Below are 17,773 nucleotides of genomic sequence, written 5' to 3'. Positions count from 1 at the left end.
CGAAATACGTGATTGCCGTGGTATCAAGTACCAAGATGTTACCGGTAAGTTCTGAGGGGCTTCCATGTTTTTCCAGCACCACAAATAAGTGATGGGAGTGATATCTGGGGAATTTAACCCCTTACCAACTTGCGACATCCGTTTTTTTGTTTTTTTTTTACAAATCACTCACACGATGTGCTCAGGAGCTGAGCATGATCCATACCAGACCTCCCCCTGTTTGTTTTAAAAAGACAATTTGCGCTTTACCCACCCTCCCCAGGTCCAGTGCTGAGTCTCCGCCGTAATTGTCTGCAGTGTTTACATCACGCCGACAGCGCTGCATCTAACAACTAGCCGCTAAGCTCAATGATTGACTGCAGCGCTGCAGACAATAACGGACACCAAAAACAGCAGTAGTGTCTCCGCGCTTGAAAGGGGAGGGTCAGTAAAGGACAGTTTAATTTTATTTTTTAAAACGAACAGCTTTCGAGGACAGAAGCGTTGTTAAACTGGAAAACTCTCTTAACCACTAAAATATATATAAAAAAATATAAGTTCCGGTGTCATAATATCGACTTGAGGAATCATGTTGCCACATCTTTTTTTACTGAATTATGAACACTAAAAATTCAATTCAACAATGGCGGAATCACATTTTTTTCCCACCAATATTTTTTATTTACTTTTCTTTTTTTGGGGACATTTCTCAGTACATTATATGTTAAAGGGGTTGGCCATGACTTTTACATTCATGGGCTATCCTTAAAATAGGTCATCAATGTCTTATCGGCCAGGGTCTGATACCCCACACCCCGCCAATTAGCTGTTCTTGGTGCCTTAGGCGGCCGTAAATTTTTAGTTCCGGAGCTGCTCCGTCTTATAATAGTGGCCACTGCCGGGTACTGCACATCCGCCTCCTATTGATTAGAATGGGAGGTGGATGTGCAGTATTTGACCGTGACCACTATCAGAAGACGGTGCTGAAGCTGAGCATTTCCTGCTGCCGAAACCGATAGTAGGTGAGCGGCTGGGGTGCGGCGTGTTGGACCACGGCCGGTCAAAGATTGATGGCCTATTCTAAGGATAGGCCAATCATTGTAAAAGTAGTGAATAGCCCCTTTAAAGTGAAAGGTGTCTAACAAAAAAATTAACTCATCCCGTAAAAAAAAAAAAAATAAACGAAACAAGTCCATGCACTGCTATGTTGATGGATAAATAGAAAGTTAGAGATTTTGGCAGAATGGGAGGGATAAAGTGGTCTGGTCCTCATGGGGTTAATGAAATAGCTGATCGGGGAATATATCCACATATATAGCAGCTGGCATGTGATGGTTATCTGTACACCTTATCTGCCGGCCTCCACCTCCTCTTTCTCCAGGAGGTTTTAAATAAATCAATGAATGCAGATAGCGCAGGGATCCATGGAGACGCGTCATTCTGTAAATAATTGGTGTGTGGGTGACGTGTGGGCATCACTCAGGCACTGTCAGGTGTATTTCTGTCCTCTCAACAGCGGCATTTGTGTGGTTATGTGCACACAACATGGACACTACACACGACAACATGTGAGATACAACTTTTGTGAATAAGCACAAGAGATCTCCAACCTGTGATTCTCCGGGTGCAGAACTACAACTCCCAGTATGCTCTGATAGCTTGAAGCTGTGGCAGACACTGGGCAGATCATTGCACATAGCAGTGGTTACTACATACAGTGGGTACGGAAAGTATTCAGACCCCTTTACATTTTTTACCCTTTGTTTCATTACAGCCATTTGGTAAATTCAAAAAAGTTCATTTTTTTCCCCATTAATGTACACTCTGCACCCCATCTGCACAGAAAAAAACAGAAATGTAGACATTTTTGCAAATTTATTAAACAAGGAAAACTGAAATATCACATGATCATAAGTATTCAGACCCTTTGCTCAGTATTGAGTATTCTGAGCTAGTACAACCATGAGTCTCCTTGGGAATGATGAAACAAGTTTTTCACACCTGGATTTGGGGATCTTCTGCCATTCTTCCTTGCAGATCCTCTCCAGTTCCATCAGGTTGGATGGTGAACGTTGGTGGACAGCCATTTTCAGGTCTCTCCAGAGATTCTCAATCGGGTTTAGGTCAGGGCTCTGGCTGGGCCAGTCAAGAATGGTCACAGAGTTGTCCTGAAGTCACTCCTTTGTTATTTTAGCTGTGTGCTTAGGGTTATTGTCTTGTTGGAAGGTCAACCTTCGGCCAAGTCTGAAGTCCAAAGCACTCTGGAAGAGGTTTTCTTCCAGGATATCTCTGTACTTAGCCGCATTCATCTTTCCTTCAGTTGCAACCAGTTGTCCTGTCCCTGCAGCTGAAAAACACCCCCATAGCATGATGCTGCCACCACATATGTTCCACTGTTGGGATTGTATTGGGCAGGTGATGAGCAGTGCCTGGTTTTCTCCACACATACCGCTTAGAATTATCACCAAAAAGTTCTCTTTGTCTCATCAGACTAGAGAATCTTATTTCTCATAGTCTTGGAGTCATTTATGTGTATTTTTGCAAACTCTATGCGTGCTTTAATATGTCTTGCACTGAGGAGAGGCTTGCGTCGGGCCACTCTGCCATAAACGCCTGACCGGTGGAGGGCTGCAGTTATAGTTCCACAAAGTGAACTTTCTCATCTCTGGAGCTCAGTCACAGTGATCTGCCCGATGAATTAATGGGGTATATCTGATGGGTGCAGAGGATTTTTCCGCTTACACAATTGGCATTTTTGATTCATTATTAACCTACTATTCTGCGCTGATTGCGCAAGTTCACTTCCTCATTACGTGACATACAGCGGCATTATAGGTAATTGCCCAAGGCCTTATGCAAGTCACTGCGCAATTAACGTATCGTTTGTGTTGCACAGCAAGTCTGGACTGAGTGAACTACGCCGTTTGCGCACCTCCTCGCCGTGTCATATGACACCTTAGCACGTTGCACATGATGGGAGTGACGCATAGGGTAGAGGTGGGGAAAGATGGCGCGCACAATGTTTGTTTTTTGCGTTTGATGTAATTAACCCACAGGTGGCTAAATTAGGCGATCGATATCAGCGTAGTGGGTGTCTTTGCTGGAAGACATGTAATGTTGTTCTGAGAATCCCAGCTGTTCGAGTAAGTTAATGGCACACTTTTGTGTTATAAAAGGTAAACTCTATGCCGGCTTTCATATGTCTTGCACTGAGGAGAGACTTATGTCAGGCCACTCTACCATAAAGGCCACACTGGTGAAGGGCTGCACTGATAGTTCACTTTGTGGAACTTTCTCCCATCTCCCTACTGCATCTCTGGAGCTCATCCACAGTGATCTTGAGGTTCTTGTTTACCTCTTTCACCGAGGCTCTTCTCGAACAATTGCTTAGTTTGACTGGATGGCCAGGTCTAGGTAGAGTTCCGGTGGTCCCAAACTTCTTCCATTTAAGGATTATGGAGGCCACTGTGCTCTTAGGAACCTTGAGTACTGCAGAAATTCTTTTGTAACCTTGGCCAGATCTGTGCCGTGCCACAATTCTGTCTCTGAGCTCCTTGGGCAGTTCCTTTTGCCCTCATGATTCTCATATGGGATGACAAACTGTGAGCAGTGAGATCATATATACATCAATCAAGTCCTATCAGTTTAATTAAACACAGCTGGACTCCAATGAAGGCGGAGAACCATCTCAAGAAGGATCACAAGGAAATGGACAGCATGTGACTTAAATAGGAGTGTCTAAGCAAAGGGTCTGAATACTTATGACCATGTGATATTGCAGTTTTTCTTGTTTAATAAATGTGCAAAAATTTCTACATTTCTGTCAGGATGAGGGATGCGGTGCAGAGTGTACATTAATGAGGAAAAAAAATGAACTTTTTTGAATTTACCAAATGGCTGCAATGAAACAAAGAGTGAAAAATTTAAAGGGGTCTGAATACATTCTGTACCTACTGTATGATTAGAGCTGGATCTTGAGGAAGATCGGGTGTGCACAGAGTTTTTGCAGCAGGTCCACTCCAAAAAAAAACCCCTGAAAGATTGCTTATAAGACTTTTCCTATTCATCTCCACTGTATAAGGCTTCTGGTCATGCGTTCAGTTTTTGTTGTTTTACCATTTCATGTTTGGAAAAACGCCTGGTGCTTATTACGTCTCTGATGCGTCACCAAACTAGGTACTGTCCAATCACAAGGGCAAAAAAAAAACGCTTCAGGAGGGAAAAAAAACCTCTAAGACTGCTTCAAAAAATGAAACCTCCAAAAACACCCAAAAGAAGGAGCATTTCTTGTAGGGTTTTCTCCTGTGGACGGTAATAGTATGTGCACATGCTGCAGAAATTTTCTGCACCACAAAACGCATTCGCTTTTGATGTGTTTTTTGTTATTTTTTTGTGAAATCATTGGCTGCAAGGGCTAAAAAACGCAGGAAGAAAACGGACCAACAATTGACATGCTGCTTCTTTTTTCTGCACCAAAAACTGCAAGGAAAAAAGAAGCAACGTGCGCACAGCAGTTCAAAATTCTCATTGACTTTGCTGGGATAAGGTTAGACATGCAGATTTGGGCAACAAACTGCACTATAAACTCTACCAAAAATGCATCAAAAACTGCACCGTGCGCACAGGGCCTAAAGGGAATATCTCTGTGCTACGTTAAGGTCTAGAAATATTTGAATAGTAACCCAGGTTTTGGCATTTTACCTGTTACCAAAACATGTTCAAGATACAGTAATAAAATCAATATGGATTTAAGTGCAGACTCTCAGCTTTAGTCTCAGGGTATTCACATCTTAATTTGAGTGAGGGTTGAGGAATTATAGCTGTTTAATATGTAGCTGCCTCTTTTTCAAGGACTAAACGTAATTAGACAGCTATCTCAAAGCTCTCCAATGGGCTGTATTGGCTATTGGCTTGGTAATCCATAATCAATTAAGCAGGTAAAAGTTCTGGAGCTGATTCCAGGTTTGACATTTGCAAACTATTGCTGTGAACCCACAACATGCAGTCAATGAGGCTCTCAATGGAAAAGAAACAGACTATCATTAGGCTGAAAAAAAAAAGAAGAAAGCCATCAGAGAGAGAGCAGAAATATTACGTGTGACCAAATCAACTGGTTGACACATTATGCAAAAAAAAAAAAAAAAAAAAGAAAAGTGCACTAGTGAGCATGGAAAATCAAAAAGGCCTAAAAGTCCACTGAAGACAACAGTAGTGAATGATTACAATACCCTAAACCCCTTCACAACATTCACTTAAGTGAAGAACACTATCCAGGAAGGTGTTTCTATATCTAAATCTACCATAAAGAGAAGACTTCATGAGCGCAGGTACATAGCGTTCACCACAAGGTGCAAGCCATTAATCAGCCTGAAAAATACAAAGGTCAGATTAGACTTTGCAAAAAGAAAAAAAAAATCTAAAGAAGCCGCCCAGTTCTTGAAAGACATTCTTTGGACAGATGAAAACCAGAATGATGGTAAGGCTGCTTTCACACTTCCGTCTTTTTCCTTCAGTCACAATCCGTCGCTTTGAGAAAAAACTGAATCCTGCAAAATAATTTGTATTAATGACGGATTGTGACTGATGGCCCTGCGTTGCACAACTGATCAGTCGTGGAATGACTGACAGTCGGGCAGAAGCAATGCAGAATGTAACTTTGTGTGCGTCGAAAAGACGGACAGCAATGGATCCGTCGTGTGTTATAATGGAAGTCTATGGGTGCTGGAATCAGTCTGCACCCGTCAAATGACGGATTCCAGTGGCGGATCCGTCTTTTAGCAACCGAGCAGGGTCAGATGTGTAAATTCCTTTCTCTCTCATCCCCTGGGATGGATTCATATAGTTTTTACATAGAAAATAATTCTATAACATCTGTCGCATCAGTCACACAATAGATTGTAAACAAGAAAGCCTGCGGAAACACCATCACGTTTCTCAACGCTGGCAGGAAACTAGCCAGGTTTTTCACCGGGAAGGAACAACCACGGGAAGGGCAGTCTCCAGTCAAGGAAACCGCCTATACCAAAACATGGTATCCATCCACAGACAGCTGTTTCGGGGTATTTGCCCCTCATCAGTGTGGAGTAGGAAACTGGCTAGTGGGAGCAATGGAATGGGAGAAGGAAAAATGTCGGTAACCTGAGGGCCACATAGAATGGGGGATAAAAACGGACCCTGCAATAATCACTTTCTACAAAATCAGACAAGAAACGTGTGCACAACGGAGCTCTGCCGGATGATTACTGGACGTGTGAGCACTTGTCCTCCCCCAGACCCCACAAGCTCCGCCTCTTCCTGTGCTGGCGGGCCCGTACATCTCCAGTGACGGCAGCTCGGGGGAGCAGCTCCTGATATACCCTGTATGAACCCGCGGGAACACGCCCAATACTTTACATCACACGGTAATTGCCGGATGAGACCCGAGGAGAAGCCTGTATTCTATGGTGACAGTTGCGCTGAGTGTCCGTCACACTGTGCAGGCGCAGATCAGCTGTCACCGGCTCCTCACTACATTCATGCTCCCCTGGATCTCACGTGTGCGTTCCAGACACATCCACTTCCGGTGGGCTCGTGTTTCGACTCTTGATTGGCTTGCACTTTATTGGTCCCGCCTCTTGCCTGCAGCTGATTGGTCTTTCACTAGAGCGTTCCTCGTCTCCGCAGCAACGGCTTCTACTACTTCCGGCATGGAGGGGAAAAGGCCGCAGTTCGGAAATCGGCATCTGAAGGATCCGAGTCAGGTGTTTCAGCACAATGCCTGGTAAGGGGGGGTCTGGAGAAGAAGGGGGGAGTCCGGGCGGAGGAGGCAGGAATATGTGTGAGCGTGACAATGGCTATTGAAGGATGCGATATACACAGCTTGGAGAAGATCGGTAATTATAATGGAAAATTCCTCTAATTCATAAAGAGGCCATTATGTCCAGGAAAGACAAGCAGCAATGCCTCGCCCTCCACTGTCAGGAGCTGCTGTCTCTGGTGCTATCCATACGGGTGAGGTGTAGGCAGGATTGCCAGGCAGCTGCAGCATCTCCTCTCAGATCTCCATGCTGTGTGCTTCCTCTGTGGTCAATATACAAGATTAACAACTGGGTGTTACAATTTCCTTTCCAAAGGGGCGTGTCCGTACATATACAGCATAACCCTGGCAGCACTGACTGCGTAATGTTAGTGTGGGTATCCACTTCTCAGTGTAATCATGTATTTCCAGGAGGAGTAAGAGAGGAACATCACAATGCAGAGTTATGACAAACTGTGCACAAATTGCACTCCTGAAGAGAGTTGGCAGAATTGTTAGTTGTACCAGAGCCCCTCCCCCTCGCAGGCAATGAGAGGAGCCCACAATAAGGGCTCTTTTTCACTTGCGAATAAATAATCTCTGTGATACTCACCCAGTAAAGTGGGGTGAGTGTCATGTGTATGGTCTGTGTTTTAATTCTCACCTAGCATCCATATGACATGCGAGTGGTATGCGAGTCTGTAGATTTTTCATACTAAGAATCCGTGTGACATGCGTATGCCATCCGTATTGTGATATTTTTCTCGCTCCCATAGGCTTGCATGGGGGTGCGAGAGCTGAGACTCGCAACAAAACGCAGCATGCTGCGATTGTACCCAGAGCACGATTTGTGTAGAGACATAAAAGGAAAGAGGACACTGCCTTATTGATTAACACTGGTGCGAGTGCAATCAGATTTTTTTTTTTATATATATATATCAGGTTGCACTCGTACATGAAAAACGCAGATGGCAAAGAGCCCTAAGTGGCAGAAGGGCTCAGCCGAGCGCTGCTCTACTTTAAGTCTGAAGATGGGGCCTTAGTCTCTTAGGGCGGCGTCACACGGGATGATATATCGTGCGATCGTACCCGCCCCCGTCGTTTGTGCATCATGGCAATTTGTTGCCAGTGTCGCACAAAGTCATTAACCCCCCCCCCGTCACACATACTTACCTTCCGAACGACCTCGCTGTGGGTGGCAAACATCCACTTCCTGAAGGGGGAGGGACGTTCGGCGTCACAGCGACATCACACAGCGACCGGCCAATAGAAGTGGAGGGGCGGAGATGAGCGGGACGTAAACATCCCGCCCACCTCCGTCCTTCCGCATTACCGGCGGGATGCAGGTAAGCTGCAGCTCATCGTTCCCGGGATGTCACACGGAGCGATGTGTGCTGCCACGAGAACGACGAACAACCGGTGCGCAGAAGGAGGATCGATTTTATGAAAATGAACGACGTGTCAACGAGCAACGATATGGTGAGTATTTTTGCTCGTTCACAGTCGCTCGTAGTTGTCACACGCTACGATATCTCTAACGATGCCGGATGTGCGTCACGGAATCCATGACCCCGACGACATAACACCCGATATATCGTAGCGTGAGACGCCGGCCTTACTGATCCTGTCTGTAGTCTCAGGAGAGCCGTGATGGTCTTTGCTTTCGCCATCAGTGGGGGTTTCAGTGCTTGGACTCACTAATCAAGACTCTGTTATATTAATATTGTTGAAACCATATACCATTCACCCTTAAGACCTTAATGTGACAGGTTCATACGGGTTCTAATATTACTAATAAAAGTTGTTTTCTACTTACTGCAATTGGATTTGTGCAGTGAACTTCTAATGTGAGTTGGAGATGCGCTATTCTCTACTGACAGTGATGAAACGTTTGACTTGTCGCTATGAGACATCACAGGTCGTGTAAAACTGATGGAACTCCTTAAACTGTGACTGTTCAGAATATGTTGGAACAATACAACTCCTAACGGAACATTTCTATTAATGACCAATCCTTGGGAGAGATCATTCACCTCAGTTTGGTGGGGGTCTGACACCCGGCACCCCCATAGAGCAGCTATTATGTGACCTAGCACAGCGCCATCCTGTGTGTAGTGGCCGCTGCTGGGTACTGCAGTTCAGCTTTTATTCTCTTCAATAAGAGCTGAGCTGCAGTGGAAGACACATCCCATAGACTGGAGTGTTGCCTGCTCTAAGCATAAATTACATATTCTGTAACCCTTTAATGACAGCCAGGTGTCTAACTATTGAGTAATTTGAGTATAAACTACATTCCAGATAGCAGCATGGTCTTTTTTCAAGCTCATGTGAGTATATGGCCGATTTACTTGTCATTATTAATCCCTTGTATAATGTATGTTATAGGGACAATGTACAGTGGACGGAGGAGCAAGAATCAGCAGCTCATAAGAAAGTCCTTGAAAACAGTGGTCAGCCGCTTCCACCGGAGCAGCAAGGTAAGATCTGCAGTCCTTATACTATCAGACAGTCTTCCATTAATAATGGCCACTCACGTCAACAGCATGAAGGGACGTGAAAAGGTAAAATGCAGCCTCTCCCATGTTGTGTGTACAGCTCCACTGCCGACTCCTGTGTTTCCATGGTTACAGGCTACAAATGATCTCTAGGATCTGTTACCAACTTCTTGAGGAGCTACTAGTTAAAGGGATGGCTGGAAGGAAGTGTGACTGCAAGATCAAATATAATAAATTATGTCCCATCACATGTTGTGTACTGGATGTTTTTTATTTATAAATTATGGACCTGATACAGCGAGACTAGTAATATTCCTGCCGGTCCTGATGAAGGGATGCACTGCAGTTATATGCCTCTTTATGAATCCGGAGCACAGGACAGGTAGTATGCGCCTCACACAAATCCTACTCCAGTCCTTGCCAGAGTAAGATTTGTGGCTCAGTGAAAGCTGCCATGCATCATGTATTTGACAAGTACCAGTCGCCACGCTCCCGCCCCACCCCAGCTCCAACCAGTTTGATGGATTTGGGAAAAAATGGCCTGAAAATCCCATAAGCCACATTATTTTAGCACCTAGAGTTTCACCAAAAATGAGACTGAAGGCTTTTTGCGCCAGAATATTGGCATAAAATCTTTGATGTATCAGGCCCATTATCTTAAACTAGACAGTCAATCTAGATTAGGCAGAATATGCGCCAATTTTACACTGGCGTCCACTGTGTGTAGATGTGGCACTTCTTGCCAGGCGTGTCGGACATTTTTTCTTGCTGATCTTTGGGGTCCAACAACTGGGAGCCCCTGTGATGCTGAGAACTAGGCTATGCAGTGTCCCATCTTGACTTGAGTGGAGGCCAGCCCGTTGAACCTCCGCTCCATTCATTGTCTATGGGACTGCCAGAGATAGCAGTATACGACGCTCAGTTATTTCCATCAATCCCCTAGAAAATTACTGGAGTGGATGCCGAACATTGTCCCCTATGCCCCATTAAAGATGGAGCTCTAGAAAGCCCTGTTTTGGGGATCCATGGGGTCCTAGAACTCAGATGCCCGTCGATCAAGTGATGCCATAACCCATGGATAGTGGATAACTTGATTTTATGAAAACCCCATACACCACAACTCTGATCACTTTGCCTAGTATTTCCCAGTAAACACTGAAAACGGTGATTCGTCATCTGAAATCCTGCATAACTAAGCGTTTTATATAATCATTGCAATCTTTATTATGGACCAAAATATTAACCTCATCGCCTGATCAGAGCATATTCACATGTCTATAATATAGCTCCATGTGTGAGCCATGTATAAGGTGGCAAGGAATACATCCCTCTCTGTGACCAAGACTTTTCAGAGAGTCCATCACCTTTTACTTTAACCAACCAGGATTGGAAAAACATGGCTTCTTCAGAAATAGCGCCCTCCCTGTCCATTGGCGGTGTCAGGTATTGCAGCTCTGCTCTTTTGCAGTGAATAGGACAGAACTGCAGCATCACAAACAACCTGTAGCCAGGGGAGGCGCTGTAATTGGGACTATGTAGCTTTGTCTTGCTACTGCTGGGCAACCTCTTTAATGCCATATTTCACCATTGTCTGATTTCAGAGGAATATGAGAATAAAGCCAGCAACTACTGGGATGACTTCTACACCATACATGAGAACCGATTCTTCAAGGACAGGCAATGGCTTTTCACCGAGTTCCCTGAACTGTCTTCCAGCTGCAAGAATCAGGTAGTGATAGATGGAGAACAGGAGGAGGACCGAGCTGATGAACATAAGGACTGTCCAGGATCTTCATCCACTTATCGTATATTGGAGGTAATGACGCTGACCCTACACCACACGCTGCCTTCCTGAATACACAGATGCCATAAGGCTTTCTCCCACAGAATGGGGGGGGATCTGCCTCAAATATTCCTGCGAATCTGAGTTACTAAGATGCAGCTTTTTAGAAGATTTGCAGTGACATTCACCTTGGATTTCAGCAGAAATGAACACGTTGTGGCTTTAAAATCCGCTTTGTAGGGAAATTTCCACCCAGAAAAGTTCTGCAGTGTGTGATTAAGATTGTCCAGATCTTTGATGCTGTTAACTCCTGCAGATTATCCTTGCACTAATGTGCATCTAAAGTCTGTAGCGTTTCTGTTCTGTGTGGATGTGACCTCTCCTTTCGGCTCTATGGGGTTAATACGAAGAGTGTCCTTATTGCCGGATTCTGTGCATTTAGTGGTCACACTACACAGATCACTTGCTCTTCTGTCCTTGGCGATTCTGCTGTCTGATGACACGCTTCATTATTCTGCTGGAACCTTGGACGTTGTCCTCAGTCGGGCGCTGATGCGTCAGAATTATACAATGATTGGCGCCGTAGTGGAAATTATAACATTAACCTGTTCATTCATCTCCACTTCTCCTTTTTTTTAGGTGGGCTGCGGTGTAGGAAACACAGTTTTTCCAATTTTGCAGACAAATAAGTAAGTTATTGCTGATTATTACTCATGTAACTAGTATGCCAGTATGGCTGCTCTGATATTGTGGTTGTCCAGCTTGTAAGGATTGTACCGTTACATCCCTCCATCTAAGGTGATCTTGGAATCCCTGGAAAAGGAGATAATGTACAAAATGTTAATGGCATATACAGGGTAGGGAATCTGAGAAGTCAGGGATGTGTGATGCCTCACCATATAAAGTCCATGTGGCTGATGGAGATACCGGAGTACAGCTCTCAACTTTCCCATAAACTTTGGCTGAAGATGCAGTGAGACTACTTCTCTGTTCAAACAGGAACATTTTATATAAAAGTTTACAAAATGTGAAACAAGGTAAAATAAAGTTAGTTTTCACAATAAGAAGTGGTTAAATCTACTAAAAATAAATAAACTTGTACCCATCCATCCCCCAGGAAAGACACAAATTTGGTAGCCCAAACACTGAAGACTGCATAAGTGAATCAAAACAACCCAAGTGCCTTAATAGTTGTTTTTGTTCATCCCGTCTCAAAAAAAATCTAAAATGGTGAACAAAAAGTCAAATGTATTCTGTCAGAGACAGCCCTGGAGATCATGCAAATATCCCACCACTATCATCAATCTGTCACGAACAGCACTCCACTGCCTCCAGTCGTCAGGACAATACTCAATTGACCAACAATTGAACGAGGCCACGGCTGCTGTCACTAATAGATCGATTATTGGGGAACGCACAGTGATCGGCTAGTGTATATACACATCCGATTTCAACACATGGAGTATGTATATACCTCGGTACTGCAACTGCCAAGCTCCACAATAACCCAAGAATAACTACTAGCTTCAACCACCAATCATTTATACAAACTGATTGGACAACTGATACAGATAGAGTATGGCTTCGGGGATGCGTTTTATAGAGTAAGAGGAATAAAGTTATTACATTTTTAGATATATTTAATCTGAGGCAGTGTTTATAAAAATATACGAAAGATGTTAAAAAGAGGAACAAAACAATATTCTATATACAATTACATAAAATGGAAGGCATAACAGAATAAAGTACTAAACCTGTGTCACAGAAATGGCTCAGATCTAGGAAAGGAAGCGAAACATGGAACAATCCTATTTAGACATGCATCTTCCTGCATTGAACAAGGTGTCAACTCAAACGTCTATATTTATTAAAGAACAGTCACTCCCGCATACCTCCCCTTAGTTACCTTAGATGGGGCTGGTCATGAGATCTGGCTAGGTGTTTTAGAATTTTATAAGGTCTCCAACTTTCATGATATCTTGGCCCTGGAGATCCCTGGAAGAAGATATGGTAATGTTTCCTATTTTACCTTTCTATAGACCTAAAACATGGCATGGATAGCATCATCCGTCTGACTGATACTAATTTGGGACTGATACTTAATTGTAAAAATATGCATGGTCTTCCGGTCAGAATCACGATGTTGAAAATGTGTCTACCATAATTATGCCTGCCATGAGAACCCAAATATTCGCAACTTTGCTATGCCTCCAGTCTGTCTACTTGAGTTCAGAGGTGACAGAAGTGACACTTCTCAAGCTCTATATACACAGACTCCAGACGTTGTGTTTGTGTTTCCCAGCAGATATACCAATTCAATTACCTGTCCACACCAAGGGGTCCTACTTCCATGAAGACTGAACATGGGTCAAATGTAGTGTTAGATCATTTCCAAATATGATGAAGCCATGTTTTAATAGACTGATCCTCTTATACCATTACCTGATGTCATATCCCAAAATATCAATAGAAAATACAGTTGGTTATAGAAAAAAAACTAGCCTTCTCCGCTTTAGCAAAAGAAAAGTGAAAGGTATGATCCTCAAAAATATAGTTACATAACTTGTAAACATCCCGAGCTGCCCTGATTCTGACACTTTTTCCCTTTATGCTGCATCACTCGATTGCAGAGATTTTCACATTTGTTTCTTCTGGAGCGCACTACATGAAATTTCTGCTTTTGCAGTCCAACTGAGCGTTTCTTCGGTCTTCTCCGGAGGCGTGCGCTTTCACCCCCATCACTTTCAGATGCTGCCAATCACAACTCAACAGCCTTCTGGACTAATAGACTGCTAGATCAGATGCCAAACTGTGATTGGCAGTGTCTGGGATGGAGGGGCCCCCACCGAAGACTGCGAAGAAGCGCTCAGTTGGACTGCAAAGCAGAGATTTCACGTAGACACTCCAAGAGCAACACGTGAATATCTCTACATTGTAGATTCCTCAGTGCCACATTCTGGATATGGTGTGAACAGGTCCTGACATCTCTTTCCATCCACAGTGACCCCGGCCTCTTTGTGTACTGCTGTGACTTTTCTACCGCCGCAGTGGAGATTGTAAAGGTACGGCATGAAGACTCAAATAATATTTTTGTATATATCCAGCAGCTTCACCTAGAAATGTAGAAAAAGGTGACGGGAGCGGTGTTAAATGTTAGTTCTGATAGGAGCTCTAAAAGGAAAGGCTTCCATTGTTACCCGGTCACCCAAGTGTTGTGAATGTCAGTTATGCTTTGGCTGCTGGGAGGCTCCCTCTTGTGGCCAGGAATGGTTTGGACTTGGAGCAGGTGTGTTGTGCAATGGGCGTTTCCTTTGCTAACTCTCTGCTTATTTAAATCCTGGTCTGATAGCAGGCTATGCCGGATGTCAGTTGTTCTTTGTTTCACCAGCCTGCTTCATTCTGCTCCACACCACATCTACCCCAGATAAGTGCTTGCTCTTTACTTATTGTTTGGTTCTTTTGCTCTTATCTGGGTTTGTCTTTTGCTGTGGTTGTTTTCAGTTTATTTGCATGCAGGGGTTTTCCCCCTCAGTTGCTTGGCTGGGGAACTCCCTGCAGTTCTGTTTGGAGTATAGCTCCTTTAAGTCCATGTGTTTGTGGCTTGTTGAATTTGTTATGATTCTTGTTTTCTGTTCATTGGTATGACAAGAGCACCTGGTATAGGACGGTGTTCAGATCGTGCGATCAGAGGGCCTTTTTGTACTATCAGGAATTTGGAATTTTGTAGGGTTTTTCTCTGGCCACCATCAGCCCCTTTCCTGTCCTTTCCTATTTTAGTCAGTGGGGGCCTCACCTTTTGCTAATCCTGTCATCTGTCTGTGTATTTTGTTTTTCCTATATGACCGCAGTCTTTGAATGTGGGGGGCTTGCTATTCTTGTCTATTTTCTGAGGCAGAGAGTTATTCAACTTTCCTTCCTTTAGGATAGTTAGTTCTCCGGCTGGATTCGCGGTGCACAGGATGTTTATTTTGCCCATTCATTAGTATGTATATAGTTACATAGTTACTTAGTGTCATGTAAAACTGTTGAGGGTCCTCACCCCCCTCTTTTCTGCCATCAGCCACAGATCGTCATGACGATTATCTGATCGGCCTGACAGTTTAGGTATTTATGGCTTTGGGTGATGGTACAGCTACAGTAAAGGTATGCAGAGAAAGACAATCCTTTGCTCTATTGGAGGGAAAACTTCCAAAACAGTTTTTAAGCGCTCCGTTAATGCTAGAAAAATTAAAAGCATATTTCCAGAATCCCTGTGGAATGCTGAACCCAGCGCACCGTTTCGCTTGATGGGGAGATCGCCGGTATCACGACAAATTAGTATTGGCCAGTAAAATCGTGCTAGATGTGTTGTGTTTGGTATCTATGTAAAATCGAGATATAAAATATGACGCTAATATCTTTCACCTGAGTGGCCCAATGGGCAAAGATATGGGGAAAGCTAGAATTAAAGAACTTTGTGACAATCTTGGCACAGCCCGCAAGAGACTGTAAAATGAGGTCACAGAGAAGAGGGGTTAGCGAAGGCATAAAAGCGTCAGCGCCTTTCTGGGGGGGTGTCAGGCAGTCTGGAGTGCATCAGTAAGGGTGATGCTGGCCGATTATATCATCTTCTTCTCTTGGAGTCCCTCCACTCCCTAAGTTCGGACGTCACATCTATGGCACGAGTTTAGTAAGTTTCATGTTTATACCTTTTTATTTTTATGTAACTGTCTATACTGTATTTGTATTGTTCCCTTTTGTAAATTCCTGTGTATTTTTTAAACACTGCCTGTCTATTTTCGGATTAAATATATAAAATTTAATAGTTTCTTTCCTCATGCTTTATATACGAATTCAAAAACCTGAAGGACCTTTTGCTATCTGAAACGGGTCCCCAGCTATCCCGAAAAGCTGGGTGGTGGCAGCGTAATTGTTATTGCATAGAATTATTGGAGTGCTATCATTAAGGGTACCGAGGTATATATATATTCCATTAGCGGGAATCTGTGATATATACATTTACCCTTGCTGTGAGACCTACAATATTTGGCTTTAATAGCTCAGCAGCCTCATTTTATGCATTGTCCTGCAGTACCAAAAGTGGCCTGCCGACAAGGGGGGCGCTAGAAAGTAGTCGTGTTCGACAATTCAGCGAACAGCTGTGGGATTCCGGAGTGACTCCCCCGGCTGTTCATGACACTTGGGTTGAAAAAAGACCTAGGTCCATCTAGTTCAACCTTCCTCCACCAGTTCTACATTTAGTCACTAAGTCATTTATAACCAACAATGTTGTGTGTACTGAGGAAATCATCCAGCCCTTTTTTAAAAGCTGTTATAGTATCTGCCATTACTACCTCTTGTGGTAGGGCATTCCACAGTCTGACTGCTCTAACTGTAAAGAACCCTTTCCTATTTAGCTGCCGGAATCGCTTTTCTTCCACTCGCAGTGAATGCCCCCTGGTCCTTAGTATTGTCTTTGGAAGAAAAAAGTCATGTGCCAGTCCTTTATATTGACCACACATGTATTTATACATATAAATGAGATCTCCTCTGAGACGTCTTTTTTTCTAAGCTAAACATATCTAACTTTTTCAACCTGTCATCATATGGGAGGCCTTCCATTCCTTGTAATAGTCTAGTTCCAAGAAGTGACAAGCTGCAGATTACAATCTGCTGCAAATCTGCAAGGACAGAGATATACATGTGCATGAGACTTAAAGCGCCACTTCAGTGTTTTGTTTTTTGGGGGGTTTTTTTCAGCGCTGGAGTGGCACCTTAAATCTAAGTCCCCTAACCCCGGTCTTATTCCCATCCTCCGCTGTCTTTCCCTTTTTTTTTTTTTTTTTTTTTTTTTTTTCTTTTTGGGGCACCGCTCTAGTCCTGAGGTGCCTTCTTGTGACTGTAACGTTTGACTGACCGGAAGTCAGAGGTTAAATTAGAAGCTCCAGAACAAGGCTCTCATAGACTTTCATTGAGTTGTGACCTCTGGCGCCCTCCATGAAACACCAGAACTGCCGGTAGGTCACAAATCGCCGGAGATCGGCCAGAGCGACACTGTAAACAGATGAAGATGGCGGCAGGTGGGTATAAGACGGGCAGGAGACTTGGACCACTCCAGCGGTGAAATAAACTGAAATGCTGAAGTTGTGCCTTAAGGAATATTTGCTGTTACTCAGAAATACTTCAGGTTTTGTGACAAAATTGGGCTGGGGAAAAAAAAGTAAGAAAAATGTAACGTGTGCATATAACCTTAGCGGCGGCACTGACCTGTGACACTGCGCCAGCAACCTTATACACTCCTGCCGTATTTAGTATATATACACTGTGTGTATTTTTGGCCGGTATGTTTTTTGCATTATTTTACCAAGCCTCATGCTCCCGGTTTGTTTTGTACAGGGTAACCCTAATTACGAGCCATCACGCTGCTTTGCCTTTGTGCATGACCTCTCAGACGAGAACGCCTCTTATCCTATTCCCGATGAGAGCTTGGACGCCATCGTCCTCATCTTTGTCCTTTCTGCCATCCTTCCGAGCAAGTGAGTGACCTGTAAGATATGAAGCCTAGTGAAGCATACGGACATGGATGGAGATTGATCACTGCAGTTCCAGGCGTTCTGCTGAGCTCGCAGTGGAGTGATCCTGATCCTCCGCTCTCGTGACTGTGAATAAAAGTTTTTACGACTTTGTCATTTGTAAAGTGTGTATACAGCGAGCCGCCGGGGCCGCCATACTGTGCACTCCACTATGGCCTACTCATTCTGA

The 17,773-nt window shown here is 43.9% G+C and overlaps 1 protein-coding gene across 1 annotated transcript in view; it reads left to right on the top strand.

Moving 5' to 3' along the window:
• Positions 1-6,291: 6,291 nt before the first annotated feature.
• METTL2A (methyltransferase 2A, tRNA N3-cytidine) overlaps positions 6,292-17,773 on the top strand; it is a 34,553-nt gene continuing 23,071 nt past the window's right edge. Inside the window, exons 1-6 of the mRNA XM_075350290.1 lie at positions 6,292-6,739; positions 9,140-9,231; positions 10,851-11,065; positions 11,672-11,721; positions 14,034-14,094; positions 17,408-17,547. Of these exons, the coding sequence (XP_075206405.1) occupies positions 6,420-6,739; positions 9,140-9,231; positions 10,851-11,065; positions 11,672-11,721; positions 14,034-14,094; positions 17,408-17,547 (878 nt within the window). The 5' untranslated portion in view covers positions 6,292-6,419. The remainder of the gene's footprint in view (positions 6,740-9,139; positions 9,232-10,850; positions 11,066-11,671; positions 11,722-14,033; positions 14,095-17,407; positions 17,548-17,773) is intronic.

This window comes from Anomaloglossus baeobatrachus, chromosome 5, assembly GCF_048569485.1.
Source record: "Anomaloglossus baeobatrachus isolate aAnoBae1 chromosome 5, aAnoBae1.hap1, whole genome shotgun sequence".
NCBI classification, from domain to species: domain Eukaryota; kingdom Metazoa; phylum Chordata; class Amphibia; order Anura; family Aromobatidae; genus Anomaloglossus; species Anomaloglossus baeobatrachus.
The sequence above is the reverse complement of the archived record's forward strand: the minus strand, read 5'-3'. Positions and strand labels throughout refer to the sequence as shown.